The sequence below is a fragment of the Anabrus simplex genome, chromosome 13 (genome assembly GCF_040414725.1).
Source record: "Anabrus simplex isolate iqAnaSimp1 chromosome 13, ASM4041472v1, whole genome shotgun sequence".
Taxonomy (NCBI): Eukaryota; Metazoa; Arthropoda; class Insecta; order Orthoptera; family Tettigoniidae; genus Anabrus; species Anabrus simplex.
In genome coordinates this window covers 83,277,370-83,294,510 of record NC_090277.1, presented here as the reverse complement: position 1 = coordinate 83,294,510, position 17,141 = coordinate 83,277,370, and the positions used below count along the sequence as shown (strand labels likewise).

The following is a 17,141-nucleotide window of genomic DNA, read 5'->3' as shown; positions in this document are numbered from 1 at the left end:
GATCTTTACAATTTAAAACTAAAATGATCTTTTAAGACATGCTGAATGCTTGAACAGCAATTTTGACATAACATATTTTACCCTTTGAAATGTTTTCTGCTCAATTATTTGCAATTTATGGATAGATTTACTTTCCTCATAAGTTATTTTACTTCTCTGGATTCTTTCTGTTGACAAAATGAGAACAATGGATGAACTATTATATGAATATAGAAATATAATAACATAAATAAACAAATGTTGAGCGCCCAGGCACAGTGACCCGACTTCTTCAATGAAGATATATAATTAATGGAAAGGAACAACCAAGAGACAAATCAAGTCACGTATACAAAAAGACAGAAACATGAAAAGGAACACATAACAGTACAAACAGTATCGGAAGGAGCAACAGATAAGCAGACAATGGTTAATATGAAAACAAGGGTGTAGAAGAACTGGAATCAACAACGAGAGAGCCTCTCTACTTGACGGCAGTGTACGAAGAATGTCCTTGGCCTTTTATGTTTTCACGTTAGACCTTGTCTCCTTTTCTACTGCTCCCTATTCTGATGCTCACCTGTTATTATGATCATTATTCCCTTGTGTGTTCCTATCTTTCTATATGTTACTTGAAAGACAGAATACTCATCTGTCTTGGCCATAGTATAGCCAAATGAACTAAAACTTGCCTTTTCAGGAGAAACATTTAATACTTCACTCTCACATGAGATGGAACAATTAGTCTCCTACCTTGAAGAATACCACACTGACACCCCTTCCATTAGTATATCAAGCTCATGATTCACTCCAAAACAAGATTTATTTCAAAGTGGGTAGCAGAAAGCCTTTCATAACAAATATGATATTCAGTAAACAAACTACTGTGACTCTGTACTTTCAAGTGAGCGAGTTACAATTATTAATATTCAGCCATTCGAGATGTGTGACCGCCTTATTAATAGTGATTATGGCATTAATTACACTACCGGGATCAATTATTTTATCTATTAGCAGCAAAAAACCTGCTGCACATGAACAAATAGAACTACAGTACTTGTCTCCTGCAAACGGAGTAGACACTAATTGCATCACTTCTGTACAACACAGGCAATTAATATGCATCGTTAATTTAAAAAAAGTGGAACAATAACAGCAAGGAACAGAAGAATATAATTTACAATAGGGAACTTAAGTTGAGCTTACAGAATCATTTGTTTCTCGATCAGTACTCTTATTATCGACAGAGTTCTCGTTAGAGCGAGGCTGGAACATTGGATTGAGGTAAGAGTTATTCTCTTCCTCATTTTTACTGTTAGGCAGAGACAAGAGATTCATAAAAGTTGGCTGTGAGGTGTTCTCCTGGCTATACTGAGCCCCTCGCTCGTATCTACCCTCGTTACTATTTGATGGTGCTAGCACAGTGCTCAGATAGTTGCTTATCTCCTGACTTTTTGACTGACTCTGGTGCTGGTTCAGCCGAAATGCAGCCCTGTCCTGATTCCTACCGACATGAGTGGGACTTACAAAAGCGGCAGGCGCTCTGCCATCCTTCAATGTTTGTGATGCTTGATAAGATGCTAAATCCTGATGATTGGCTTGGTCACTGCCACGTGTTTGCTGGAAGTATTCCTCCTGATCTTTGCTTTTTGTCGTGGAAGATTCTTGACGGAAGCCATTCTTGTCTTCGTTACCGGACGACTGTCCTAGGACGATTTGCGGTGGCGGAGGGAAGAATTCCCCCTTGGCCCCGGCAGGTGGAACCACCGGAGCAGACTTGGGACTGGTACACAGCAGCTCGTGAAAGCTCATGAGATGGCGCTTGAGGTACAGCTTTGTCTTGAAGGGTTTACTACAGAGGGGGCACGCCACTGTCTGTGGGTTGTGTATGAGACGAAGATGTTGGCGCAGGTTGGACAGGTTGCTATACATGCGGTAGCAGATCGGGCACGGGCGAGGATCCAGCGAGTGCAGTTTGCGTTGGTCCGCTGCAACAACACAAGGGGAGCTGCGTTTTACAAACATGGAAGTAAACAAATCTCGACCTATACTTTACTAGGAAAAATGTTTTTACGACACTATCCAGACTGCATCCTTCTTCCTACTCCGAACTCCTTTTAAGTTTCATAGCACGGACTCTGAACTTTGCCTTTTGTAAATGGTACTTAAGAATTTAAAATTCAAGGTGAATAAATTGAATATCAGAGAATGAACATATCAAGGGACAATACATAAGTAGCAAGTATCATCTCCATGGGGAGAAATATTCACTACAGATATATCACTCTCCACATGTTGACAATCCATTGTCAAAAACACATCTCAATTATCTTCCTCACCAATTTCATTATATTTTTTTGAAACCACATACTAACATCCCAAAAATAATAAGCAATGAAAATATTTAATAAAGAAACCCTCGAGGTTCAGAGTTTGCACGCGTTCGGATAGTTACGAAAGATGCAGACGAGAGGGGAATGGCAAACTGGAGGTACGTAATTACTGTTCCCTTTATCCAGGACGGGTTCAGCTCAAGGAATAAGAACTGTCTGACACACATTTGCTAAGCTGCATGAAATTATTATAATTATTTTAACGTTCCTATATAATTAACCTAGATCATTGCCCAGTTTCTTCGAGTTTTGAAAAAATTGCAAAATTAAATAGGATTTTTAATAAACCAAGACTTATTATAGGCAATTTTAAACAGGAGAATCAATTGTAATTTCCTCAAATATGATTTTTTATTTTTTATTTTACATATGGTTGAAGGATAAGTTTTTAGCAATGATAGGATAGGACAGGGCTAGAATTACAAAGGAAAAGCCATGGCTTTTTTAAGGTACTGCCCTAGCATTTGCCTGGTGAGAAATGGGAAACCAGAGCAAGCTATCTTCAGGGTTTCTGAATGCAAGCAGACAGCAACCCACGCAAACAATGCAGCCTACTCATTCGGTAACATGAAAGGTAAACGGATCTCCTAATCACTTTGCATCCCTTAAATTTATGTGTAAGATATTACGAATCTCAACAAGATAACTAATATAATTAACCACAAATTATGTATGTGTTTGCATCAAAACCCCAGATGAAGTAGGGGAAGAAACAACCCTGAGCTTTGCAGATGCTATGTCAGATTCAGTTATATTCCATCAAGTCTGTACTCCTTCGAGTCTGGTTAGGGTATGTAAGACTGTTCTGGTAGCCTAATACAGCAGACCACATCACAAACTGCACCACAACTGGATCCCAACCGGCACGTCAAATGAGAAACGGACAGTGATTGATTCTTACCTTGCGTCGAGTCTTGAGAAGTCTCCCCCATGAAGCTCTGTGTCGACGTTCCAGGCAAGATTTCCATACCACCTGTATGGGATCGAAAGTGGTATCAAACAAAAGCTACAACTACAACAGAAAGACTAACTGCAATGGTGTCCAGTGCCAAACCCCTGCTGTTTCAATTGAAGAAAAGTACATATTATATCACACATGGAAAAGAATGTAACAGCAAGATGTATCAGCAAGAAGTATCATTTATATAGTAATGGAAACTGAAGTTAAAAGGATCACTGTCTTCCAGTAAGACAGGAGCACAAACGAGTTGTCCAATTTACTGCTAGTATAATTATAATCATATTACGGAAAAGGGAAGGATGCAAACCGGGGAATCATGGATCTTAGGTAAATACTGCACACACATTAAATGAGCCAAAAATAAAATGACAGCCAAAACATTTCTTTCTGAAATTAACTTATGCGACCTACAGAAAGCATTAAAATTTGTATGTTTGAAATGGCGCTCTTGGCTATGCAGGACTGCGGCATGTGCCGGGTTAACTCTTCCAGAAACCACACAACTGATCTTTTCTATTCCATTATTAATAGTGTAGCATGACATGAAAATGATGTAGTGGCATTAAGAGAAGTAATTTAATTCCTGCACTGATTGTGGGTCAATAAAAGCAATAGTAGAATAAGACTGTTATAGTGAAAACAAAGGTTAATCAGTATAACAAGGAACGTTACACATGAAAACAGGTTACTCTTTATAGTTTCCATAACAATGATGCTCATGGTAAAAATGTTGAAAGCACAAAGCAGTTCTACATCAACCACACCTAACAAAGCAAGGATATGGCCTTAATATCACATGTTCCACATTTTTCTTCCAATGCAAAAATAACATTGTCAATGTTGATTACCATTATACAAACGACTGGTCCCATAAAAGTCCATATAAGTGTGGCCTCAGATCAGATGTTGGACAGTGCGAGCTGCGAGTAGGTTATGAAGTACCGTCCTGCGTAGCCGGGCGCGCTAATTCAAACATGAATGTTAACGCTTTCTGTAGGTCACACGAGTTAATTTCTAAAAGAAGTATTCTAGCCATCGTGTTATTACATATAATTTAATCTTAACAAAAACAGTTTATTCCACCTATTCAATACTTTATGCTATTTGCAATGCCTATATTTTCATTGCATTGAGTCGTTAGGGACTAGTTTCGACCCTACTTGGGGTTGTTATCAGCCATTTTGTCCAATGTCCTAAAACATTACGTTCCTGTTAAACAATAAAACTAATGTTGTGAGCTATATGAAAAAATATTATAACATGCGTTATGATGTATGACTGAATTGAACCAAGTGCTATGGTTCTTAAATATTATATGAATGTTAAAATATTATGTGACACAGATTCAATACATTGTGATAAAAGTATACAAATTCGTTAAAATGTATGAATACAAACATACAAATGTTTGTAGTAGGTTTTGTGAGTTGTAGTTCAATTGTGCTTTTCATTGACTGAGTAATGGCACTGGTGCAGAGGGTGATTCAGATAACTTCTATTAAGTCCATGTAATGTGATTTGCAAGGGTTCAATAACAGAATTGTGCAAATTGAGTATAAACAAGTCCTTGAATATCTTCTGGGAATTGTAAGTGAATACTGTGGGTGGTGGTTTTAGTAGATGGAATTCCCAGTCCAACGCGGAAAACAAAAGCCAGAATTAACACAAAGTTCACAAAGAAAAGAAAAAGATAAAAAACAAAATGAAGAAATAGGAATGTAATATTTTAGGACATTCGACAAAATTGTGTACTTGTCTAATGATGGCTGATGATGACTCCAAGTAGCGTCGAAACTAGTCCCTAACGACTCAATGTAATGTAAATACAGGCATTGCAAATAGCATAAAGTATTGAATAGGTGGAATAAACAGTTTTTGTTATCTCAGTTCAATACGGACCCAAAAAATGAAATTTATAACCCTTGACATCATGTTATTCTTGGCTCAATTAACATGTGCGCAAAATTTACTTAAGATCGGCTGTTCCCCGTTATGTGCCCTTCCGTTGTGAGAAAATGATAAATGTCCACAAAAATGTATCCAACTTTTCTCATTCTGTTTGTTACCCAAGAGCAGATGTTTGGTGACTAAGTATCAAAAGAAAGGGTACACATACAATTTTAGAAAATGCGTAAAAATTAAATAACAGAAAACTTTCTTTTCTATACGAAAAGAAGCAGTTTACTTCTTATTTGAAACCAAATGCAATTTTTCTTTTTACAACTTGTTTTACGTCACACCGACACAGATATGCCTTATGGCGACGATGGGATAGGAAAGGCTTAGGAGTGGGAAGGAAGCGCCCATGGCTTTAAGGTACAGCCCCAGCATTTGCCTAGCGTCAAAATGGGAAAAAACGGAAAACCATCTTCAGGGCTGCCGACAATGGGGCTCGAACTCAGTCTCCTGGATGCAAGTTCACAGCTGCGCGCCGCTAACTGCACGGCCAACTCGCCCGGCAATTGCAATTCTGTACAACAAAACCTTTGTTCTCTTTTTAAGTAAAGGTGGTGTTCCTACAGCAAATAAAGGAAAGTCATCTCATCAACAATCTTGCTGATGTTTCCGAATGTTTACAAATTGTTGTCAAGTACTGGATAGTGGAATAAATGCTCCTCATCCATTACGCTGTCCTGCGATGATTTCATTGCAGCCATCCCGTACAGTTTTTTTAGATGGCTTTTGATTTATCTTCTTTAATGTACATACACCAACGCATATGTTACTTAATTAGGAGAAGTGTTGCCTTTAATAAGTTTTTTGAATTTATTAATTAATGTGAACTGCAGCTATCTGGCAACCCTACATAATCACACTCACAGCATAGACAATACTGAACAACATAGCAGGTTCTGTATATTAGCACTATTCTGTTGCGGTACTTTCTGTGCTTCAGTCTGGGCCGTACTTCGCTTGCTAATGAGAATAGGTAGTGTACTGTACGTGTGTGATGTACTGTGTTTATCTTTATATTGAACTTACATCAACATGTCACATCGGGGCTGCATGAAAAGTCCAAATATATTCTGAAAGTTTCATGCTGATAAAACAGTGGTGCAATATAAGAGTTTTTCAGAAATGCCTACTGTGCGTACTGGGAGACCAAGACAACCCGTGGGCACCTCATAAAATTCGTAGGACCTGCGTAGAGCAGTTACAACAGCAGGCGAATGAGGAACAGCGCCGCCAATTGGAATACCAATGGTGTAGCTACAACCTACAGACCACTATTCACACTGCTATTCTGTTCGGTGAATGTGAAGGGTTTTAACAGCAGGAACAAAAGTAAGATCTTATATCCAAGCAATATTTCATCAGCAATTGTACCCATTCCTCATGGCCCTCATGAACCAATACTGCAGTGTCCGGAACAATTACATGATGGCTCTTCTTCTGAAGGTGAGGCAAAAAATGGCCAGTGCTTCTTTTGACTGCGATTTCTAACCCGACACTGCTGGGAAAGAACCCAAACTTTTCAAGCAACGTGCGTTAAATGACTTAAGTTTTAGATCTTGGTCTTGCGAAGAAATCTGCTGATGTACTTAGGTCTACATTCTGTGAAAGGAACCTGTTGGTGCCAGAGACGACGTACTATGGGTTAAAAAAGTGCGAAGAGTGTCTACCCTCCTTTTTTGACAAGGAAAGTTAGACTTACTGTAACAACTTTCTGGAGGTTATACTGAAATTAAGAGTACCATATTATGACACCACTCACTGAAGACTTTTTATTAATGCCCCCAAGCGTAGTCTGAAGTGTGTTCTTCACAATGAAAATGAACATGCGTCAGTTCCTGTTGCCCATTCAGTTATTATGCGAGAAACATATGAAAATTTTGAGATTATGCTGGGTAAAGTAAAGTATCAGGAACACAAATAGCAAGTGTGTGGTGACTTTAAAGTGAAGGTGACAGGTCCATGAGCAGGTTCCACAAAACATCCCTGTTTTCTGTGCGAGTGGACAGTCGAGCAAGGTCACAACACTGGATTCAAAAGGAATGGCCACCACCTAGTGGATTCTTGGCTGGAAAAACATAACACAACAACCAAGTCTTGTTGACAAGTCTAACATACAGTTACCTCCGCTTCATGTTAAACTAGGACGTGTAAAGCAATTCGTTACGACTATACACAATGAAGGTGAATGCTTCCAGTATCTGTGACATTGATTCCTAGGCATCAGTAATGCCAGAATCAAAGAGGGTATTTTCACAGGTCCAGAAATCAGAAAACTTTCTGATACTGATTTTGAAGATGCTATGTGCACAGCAGAACATTTGGCATGGGAAGCATTCTGGCATTAGTTAAAACAATTCTTGGCAATACAAAGGATCCAGACTAAAAACAAATGGTGGACAGAATGCTTGTTTTCCCCAACTTATTTAGTGTATTTAATTTAGTAAAGTTAATAGAAGATTTAAACTTCTGTCTTTTCCAAGATTTAGGCTGTAATATGAGCTTTAAGGTGCACGTTTCATTCACATCTGGACTACTTCCCGAAGAACCAAGAAATGCGGAGCGAATAGCAAGAAGAAATATTTCACCAGGATCTAAAAGAAACTGAATGCAGATATCAAGGGAAATAGAACCAAAACATGCCAGCAGATTACTTTTGGTTGCTGAAGAGACAATCTCACAAAAGAAAAGCGAAACAAAGTTTCTTTAAAATAAATCTATGTATTATATAAAATAAGAGTTTTGTCTGTGCCTTGCTTAGAATTTAACAAGAATTGGTATGTAAAGCAGGGAGTAAGTCACTACTATCTAAGCCATGAATAATTTAATTCACGCTGAGTGAAATGGTGGTTTAGGGGAAGGCCTAACAATGAATTCTCAAATATTTAAGCTGCTCGTCCACTGGAAGCGACTACATGCGATTAAGAGATCATTCCAAAGGAGATAACATACAATAGAGGAAAATTTGATTGATCCACCTATTTTTTCAATACATGATATGTTGTTAATATGATCACAACATTTTTTATTCAGGAAACCGGTACTGAATAAAAAATGTTGTGATCATATTAACAACATATTATGTATTGAAAAAAAAAAAGTGGATCAATAAAATTTCCCTCTATTGTATATTACGAGATCAGGCGACTACGTGCGTACTAGCGCGACTGATCCCAAAGAGAAGATTGTAACGGAACTGCGTCCATTGCAAGCGGCCTCGAGCAGCAGACTTCACGTGATTATAGGTGACAGATCCCACTCTAATGGGATTTGCCGCGTGTAGTTGCCTGTACTCCACGGTTCCTGCAAGCATCCGGTTACCTGTCGTCGTATGCAACATTATTTTTATCATTACTACGTTTGTCACGGATGTAGATAGTGAAAAGTTGATAAGTGCGGTTTATGAAAGAAACCACTATGGAATATGAAAGATAAACGCTATCATTCTCAAGATATACAACGCAAACTACGAAGTTTGCAGAGGAAGTGGGTGTTGATAATAGTAAGTACTCTTATTAAATTATTATTTATTTATATAATATGCCAGACTGTGTAGCTCCGATGGTAGAGCTCTGGCCTTTTGAGCCCAACTTGACAGTTTTGATCCTGACTCAGTCCTGTGGTATTTCAAGGTGCTCAAATACATCAGCCTCGTCTGGATAGATTTACTGGCACGTAAAAGAAGTCGTGCAGGACAATATTCCTGTACTTCGGCGTCTCCAAAAAACCATAAAAATGTAATTAGCGGTACACAAAACACATAACTTTATTATTATTTATAATATATTATTTTTATAATTTCAATACGGGAACATATGCAGTTCCTGTTGTATTACAAAATGGAAAGGAAATGAAAAAAGCAAATTTAAGTGGAAACAGTACCTAAACATTTTCAATTATTGGGTTTGTGTTCACAGAAGTATGCTACAAATTTGTTCCGATCAGATAAGCAATAGTAACACTTCTATTTCTGCCTAGTGAAGCAAATCCGGTGGGTGTACCACTGGTTCTTCTGATTGTGACTGTTGTAACTCTGTCACAGCTTGTGGTTCACCTTCTTTATCGATGACAATATTATGCAGCAAGCATATACACTTAACAATCGCATCGACAAAATCAAGCTCAACCTCAATACATTTCTGCAGTATTCGCCACTTGGTGCTGATAATACCAAATGCACACCCTATAACTTGTCGTGCTTTGGAAAGACGTCTATTAAAAACTCCTTGTGATTATTCCTATCACTTACCTTAGAGTCAAAGTTAAAGGTTCCAGAGGTGCTATTGTCTCCCCGAAGTTTGAAGTTTTGGCTATTTTTGGCTCTATTGCATTCAAAATATAATGAAATGTTTCACGGCGCATCCAACAATAATCAAAGAACATTTGGGTGTCTTTGTCCAAAGCACTGTGCAGATGATGGCTTCCTTTTAGCTAGTATTGGGTTTACAAAGCACTGTCTTCTTTTGCGATTTTCCTCCGACGCCTCGTCAGGTAGGGACTCTCCAAAATGTAAATTAAATCCTCATCATCCATCTCACAAAATATTTAATACGTTTAATAACTTGATATCTACTACGGAAACACACACAGACCTGTACGGAGTACAGATGCCGACTGACAGCCACGCGAAGTCGCCTGCAGTGGACAACCCCAGTCACGTGTAGTCGCATGAATGAAAGTCGCCTGTAGTCGCCTCACCTCGTAATTGCAGGTTATAAATTTCATTTTCTTTGTCCGTATTGAAGATCTACTTGTGATACAAATTCTTATAATTTTCTATCACCTCGTAATTGCGTGTAGTCGCTTCCAGTGGACGAGCAGCCTTATGTTATTAGTGGTCTTATCGATAAATACTCCATAATTAAAGTTATATAGTATTAAATTTCCGATGTCTCATACATTTTTATTGTACCGGCTATAACAGAGATATTCATAAATTTGAATTTTTTTGCAAAGTCCATATCAGCGCCGAGCCACGAGAAAATGGGTAAACAGAATTTAATGAAAAGTCGGGGAATAACGAACTACAGTCTACACTATAAATAATATTATTCCCCTTGGTTGAAAATGGTAGTTTAGGGGAAGGAGCCTAAACTTTAATTTTTAATTATCATACCTATGTTATTGGTCCTATCAAAAAATAATACATAATAAAAGTTACAGAGAATACAATTTCCTATCATTTATGTCTTATTCAGTTTTACCGTACCAGCAATGATAAGACTGGTGGTGATAGTGGATTATTGTTTTAAGAGGAAGTACAACCATCACAGAGTCAGAAAAAAAACTAAATGTGAAGACCTACAATATAGAAAGTCCATAAAATTGATCCACAATAACATAACAATGAACATTGTTTATTGTGATGTGCTTTGTGTCTTCTGCTGCCACTCATCTCCGACAGATGGGATTACTGCTGCGTACCGAGTATAACAGCCTGTCTGAATATTGGCGGGAAGTAGCTGGGGAGTTACATCACTCTCTTCTTTAGCATGCCATTCCTCTGGTTCATAAATTTTCTGATACTACTGGTACGTAACACACTGATTCATCACAGCAGTCTAGCTATTCAAAACCTACGCTGAGGCACTGATTGGAATGAGCAGTGTGCACACTTAATGGAATAATAGGAAAGGAATGTTCGTGGCTGTCTGCGGCCTGGTCATTCCAGCTCTGGCACTTGGGACTGTTAGATCAGCCGTGTAGTACTGTTCGTTAAAAGTGAGAAAATTTGCGTTTTTTCAATTTTATTATTTCATATGAAAGCATTGCTTTTAAACACGACATTCCTACTGACGTCATTGTAATGACTTATGTTGACTTCAGATGGGAAAAGCACCAAGACAGTCTTTCCGATAATTCCATAGCGAAGCACAGGTACAACAGCTAGTCAAGATATATAATTGAAACCGTGGACAGGCAATTCTACATGTTACTATGCTTATGAATGATAAATATTGGACCATTCAGCTACACTTGTTATGCTCATAAATATAACACTGTAATGTAAGTGTGTTCAGATGAATAAAAGCAACAAAAACAACAAGTATTTCTTACATGTGTTAATAGAATGTATTAACTCTGTATATGCATGAGTTTTATTAATTTCGATTTTGGAAAGAAACCTGATGTGATACAGGAAAACTGACTTCAGTTCAGGATTCACCATGCCTGAGAAAATGTGTGAAGCCTTATCCCCCAATAACTGGGTCTAGGACTACAGACATATCCGAGTAACGTCCGCTCAAACGCTAGAGGTTTTTCCACTTTGGATAATGTTGCGTGTGTCCTCCGCACCTAAAGCTCCGCAGCCCGCCGCATCACCGATGTTTCCAAAGACTACGAGGTGACTGCACTGCGCCTGGCATGCTCGTCTGTGACGTCAGCCAGCGCTATATAAGGAGCAACGTTCCACGCCTCTCCAGGACTACCCCAGTGTCCAACGACCAGACCACACCGCAAGTCAGACACGGAGGCATCTCTTTAAAAATGTGTTTGAACAGGTGGACTGATTTATGACCGTGAGGTCTCACCTCTGGACAGTGCCTCACTTTCCCTGATCCCCATAGCCACGTCGAGCCCCGAGTCAAGCATTCTGCTACTCCCTGAAGTCCTCAGCAGTGCTCTGACGTCAATCTTAGCATTCTGCCAATCAAGAATATCAATGCAAGTTCCTTGCAAGTCTAAGCCTAATACTAGCTTTCGCTACGAGTTACACTTGTTATTACTCAGCAGATAGTTTGACTATCCAAGGACATTCTCATTGGAACAGACTATCTCGTCAAGATAGGATTGAATGTGTATATAGGACTCTCACTTTGTATAAATGTATATACGCCACAGACCTTCAGTCTACCTTTTAATATCAGCATTAACTGCGTGCCATTAATCAAGCTTCAAGAAAAGTTTAGTTATATTTCTTGTAAATACTGTATAAAACTATTGAAGCAATAAACTTTATGTTGTGTTACTGTATGCCAAGGATCACAACAGATAACCATATGAATGAAAAGGAAGAATCAGGGTTTTGTATCTTGTAAGGCGAATTTTTAAGTTTCATCATAGGCTGCGTGATTTTAATACAGGACTGAAGATGTAGTAGGAATGTTTTCCAACTTGGAGGCTTGACTTGTTCTCCACTTTTACTTATCCTTTTTTCTGTCAAAAGTGAACCAAGGTTTACTCCTTTGTACCTCTTTATTCCCAAAGTGCAAGTGTGGTGTTTCTCCAGCTGCATCAGACTGCTTGTGGATTAAGAGATGTTCTGTCTTATCTTATAACTAAAGAGCAAATCATCACAAAAAAACAATACTATTAACGGGGAATAAATGAATGAATTTCATTCCCATTTATTTACCTTTTCACTTACCTTTCTAAAAATGTAACATGAAAACATCAGGAAGGAAAGGAATCATAAGGTTAACGACAGTGGAAAAGTTGAAGATTTTATTCCAACTTCCCTTGTTGCAGTACACAGATTTTCAGCATTTGCACGGTGCTCTCAGCTGAAACGATCACGCCATAGCAAGTGAACTATGGTGACACCCACTGTGTGTCTGATGCTGACTTCTTGGCAAAGCTCTCAAGCTTGCAGATTAACAAGAGATACCCTGCCTGGTGTTCCACCAGTTATATCAAACTGCTTGTGGATTCTGTCTTATCTTACAAAACCAAAAAGCTAATTATCACACAAAACAATACTATTAATTAATGAACTCAGGGATTTTGTATCTTCTTGCTGAAGCATCTTAATGTTACTTTATGTACACATGAAGGATCCAGTCCTCACTGCTACTGCCATTGACTAAAAACACACAATACATTCTACAACACAAGTTACAAGTCGAGTAACCAACAATGGGGACATTTCATCAAATTTAGTTCTCTTTTAAAATTCTTTTCCCTCTACATTCATAATGATTCATAATGATAAAATATGATGATAGCTCGTAACACAGTAAGCAGCACAAGTCACTACCCCATTGAAACACTGGCACAGAACTCGTTGACATTACAGACTCATGATGCAGTGTATTCTCACCTGATTAACTGCTGCTAGAGGTCACAGATGCTGTGACATACTATTGGTCGAAGGACACTTGTAGCAAAGTTGTGGTATAATTCAGAGATTTAGTGTGTGTTAGTTATTATGAATAGAAAATTGTCAAAAGGGAAGTGTTTTTGCTGTAAAGAAGTTTGAACGTAATATGATGCTGAAGTAGGGTACTGTTCTGTGAACATTTTCCAGGTACTGAACTACCAAGTAGAAAGGGTGCATATAATTTAAATGAATGGTTTGGACAGACAGTTCCAGAAGTACCAAGATCAAGCCAAGCATGACCTGTGATTACTGAAGAAATCTTGCATCATTTGATTTGACACACATGTGATACAACTAAGTGGTGTGCAAAGTTAACAAACTTTATGCCTTGCAACTTTGCCATGTGGGAGATTATGAAGGACATGGTGTTTGCTACCAAACCAATAGGTCTGGAACGTCGGAAGAGCTTCTACTGCACCATATCATTCTTTGGTACATTTGCCTTTTCTGAAGACTTCACATTCCTAGCGAACTCTTGTATCTATTGTGAACTATTAATCTTTCCCATCATGTGTTGTTACAACTACGTAATCTTTCCTTATTACGGTAGATGGCATCTCACGCGTCAGCATAGTTCAAAGCATTTCTTCTTTGCCCTGTCTTGTTGGGTTATCTTTCCGGTTGGTTGTGTGAGGAGTTTTAACTTGAGAAGATGGAAGGATTGGATTTCCAAGTCACCTTTGTGGCATGTAAAATATATCTTAACAGATTCAAGAAGTCTTTGTACATATCTTGACCTTTCGAGAATGTTATTTGCTTATATAATTGAGGTATTTAATTTTCTTTAATCTTCTCTTGGTTTTAGTATTGCTTCATTCTGTGCTCACCATGGTTGGGTTAGAAAGATTTCCCTCATTACATGTGTTTCTAATTTATTTGTGTGTTAACTTTACTTTTACATGCATCTTTCGGTATTTACCGATCCTCTATGTTTGTTTTGAGAACAGAAGGTGACCCAGATTCGTGTGTGTGTGTGTGTGTGTGTGTGTGTGTGTGTGTGTGTGTGTGTGTGTGTGTGTGTGTGTGTGTGTGTGTGTGATGGTTTGCTGTGTGTGTGTGTGTGTGTGTGTGATGGTTTGCTGTGTGCCAGGTGAGACCTTTCACTCATGTCACTTCTTTAACATACCACTTGAGCTCATGTTGTATTATTTTATCGGGTGTTCTGTATATTTCATGTCCACTAAAAAGGTGTTGTATGAATACAAACTAACAACGCAATTGGCCTGTTTCTGTGTGTTTTGGTGTTGGAGACACTCCGTCTCTTTAAGATGGACCACTTTCTGGTTCATACAGTCTGAGCTCGAGAGCGGTTGTTTATTTTTTTTATGTGCTGTGCGTTGACGTTCTTATATGTCCCTCTAATCGGTGACCTAACCCCTTGGTCTCTGCGTGAGCGTGGGTGGTTCTGACGCTTGGGTCCGTGATACCTTTTTGTGTCTAATTTACTTATTTATTGTTCGTTTCACATTGCCGTCATTGGTTTTCTTTACCTATTTTCTACTTTAATTTGTTTTATTCTTTGTGGGGTGACTTCTGTTTTATCTTAGCTGTTTGGCGTGAAACCATGGTAACTGCCCCTTTTCTCTTCGTTTTATTTTATGAGCTCGGTGCACCTTTCCCTCTTCTCCCATTTTATGCTCTTTTACTTCTTGTATTCTCGGGGGAGGTGGATTTGGATTGTTGAGAGTGTTATGTCTTACCTTATGAACTGCAAGGGAGAATGTTATGATAAGGTGCTGTTACACCCTAAACTTATGGTTGTTTAGACCTGATGTGCATAAAAGAAATACTTTGTATCCACTTGAATTTATATTCTTCAATTAATGATGATGTACGTAACTTTTCATCACGTCTTTTATCAAGGTAAGCATGTGTGAAGGTGCCATAAACAATGATTCTTGTGAATTTTGATTATGGGCCACGTATGATTAATATTATCTATTTGATTTTTGGCCCCCTTGTTTTGCCTATGCAACCTTTTTTTGATTTTCTCTCCATAATGAATTTATGTTCTTGCCCCTATTCCTGTTATATTTTTATTTCTTTGCATATCTAATATGTGTGTTATCTGTAAGAGGCCCAGGTCCAGTTCCTGGCAGTCTTTGCTAGTTTTGACCAAATCCACCACACTGCGTCTTCGTCATGTTCTTAGTGTCAGTTCAAGCTTGACTGAAAAAGAGTTTGGAAACATGCCTATAATAACCCACAGCTGTGAGATCAGGTGTGAAATTCAATGGTCAATGCCGTTAGCAATGCACAGAAAATGGTGGACATTTTAAGAAGTTCGACTAGACATATCAGTGTTTGTAAACTGTATTTTTAAGCTACATTACATCAAGAATTGCAAACTGTATTTTTGGGGAAGTGACTTATGATGCACCCTGTATATTCAGATTCCTACAATAGGCATCCTGCAAAAATATCTATGACAAGAAAGAGTATAATGGGAATATATTTTAGCCTTTTCCTTCAATTTGTTTTGAAATAGCAAAGGGTCAGTGAATACAGAATTTGTGCAAGTTCTTTTAAGCATCATCAATTTTTTCATAACCATTAATTCCTAGCTACTGTGAGGACACTTCACTAGTTAAATTTCAACGGACAGATTGTTTCTGTGCAAAGTATTGGAGAACACTGAACTTGCAAATTCCTAGATGTCTACATTAGTGACAAGAATGGAAAGAAATACTGTTTACAATTCTCTTGAGCATGATAACACTGAAGAGTTTAGATATTAACCATTTAGAGTGCTGAGTGTGGGCTCCTATATATTGCTCCTGCTGCAGTCCGTTAATTAACCTGTGTTCCTAGTCATTTACCACTAACAACATTCATCTCATCCTTTTGTCTCTTGAAGTTGTACTTCCTACTACCTCTATTGCCATATCATCATCTCTTCAACAATTGGTTGGTGGGCAGCAGCTCTGTAATGAAGCAATCTTCTCTTTCTTGTGAAGTTTACCTCTCTTGATGTCACCCACGTAAGAAGATCTGGACCTTCCCCTTCCATGCCTAGCTTCTAAAGTTCCCACCATACACCAGTCACAGTGTCCTATTAGGTGGCAATTTTTGCTTTATTTTTTACTATCTGCTTTATGTAACACCAACACCGATACGTCTTATGGGGATGATGGGGTAGGAAAGACCTACGAGTGGGAAGAAAGTTGTAATTTATTAACTTCACTGTCCGCATTGATGGTTAAAAGTATTCGCAAATATAGACAGGAACTTTTCACCTAATCAATACATTTATTCTATTATAAAGTACTTAAGACATGCTAATATGTCAGTACCGGTTTCGACCCTTTTAGCTGAAGAAACTAACGTCTCAATAATAATAACTTATAATGCTAAAATACAGCTTGTCCTAATTATGAATGACTCATGCTAAAAGTGATGTATTGTGGTAATAAAATATGATTGGAAAAAGGTTTTTAAGAGTCTGCAAAGTTCACGAGTTTGTTTTGATGCTGATCTTGAGGTTCACTCATTTAAACCAGTGTTGCGTTGTTGACACACTTATTTGAAAACGTTTCAATGTTGAGCTGGAAAATATGACTATGTTAATTGCAAATTACTAATGTTAAAAGAATTATATGTTATGATAAAACGTGCTTGAAGGAGTAACTTTGACAGTCTAGAAAGTTCACCAGCCCATTAAAACACCGTTCTTGATATTTGTGCATATTCTCACTCATTCAATCCATTGTTTCAATGTTGCACACCTATTCTAAAATATAAAATCTCTTATTGC

The 17,141-nt window shown here is 38.1% G+C and overlaps 1 protein-coding gene across 3 annotated transcripts in view; it reads right to left on the bottom strand.

Annotated features, from left to right (window-relative positions):
* The window catches only part of LOC136884911 (protein abrupt), a 189,748-nt gene that overhangs the window by 111,794 nt on the left and 60,813 nt on the right, over window positions 1-17,141 (bottom strand). The window contains exons 6-7 of one of the 3 annotated variants that reach the window (XM_067157221.2): window positions 3,274-3,345; window positions 673-1,967 (exon numbers count right to left, since the gene is read on the bottom strand). In XM_067157221.2, the coding sequence (XP_067013322.2) occupies window positions 1,171-1,967; window positions 3,274-3,345 (869 nt within the window). In that variant the 3' untranslated portion in view covers window positions 673-1,170. Of the gene's footprint in view, window positions 1-672; window positions 1,968-3,273; window positions 3,346-17,141 lie in introns of those variants that run through there. The other 2 variants (XM_067157223.2, XM_067157222.2) reach the window with 2 other exon arrangements.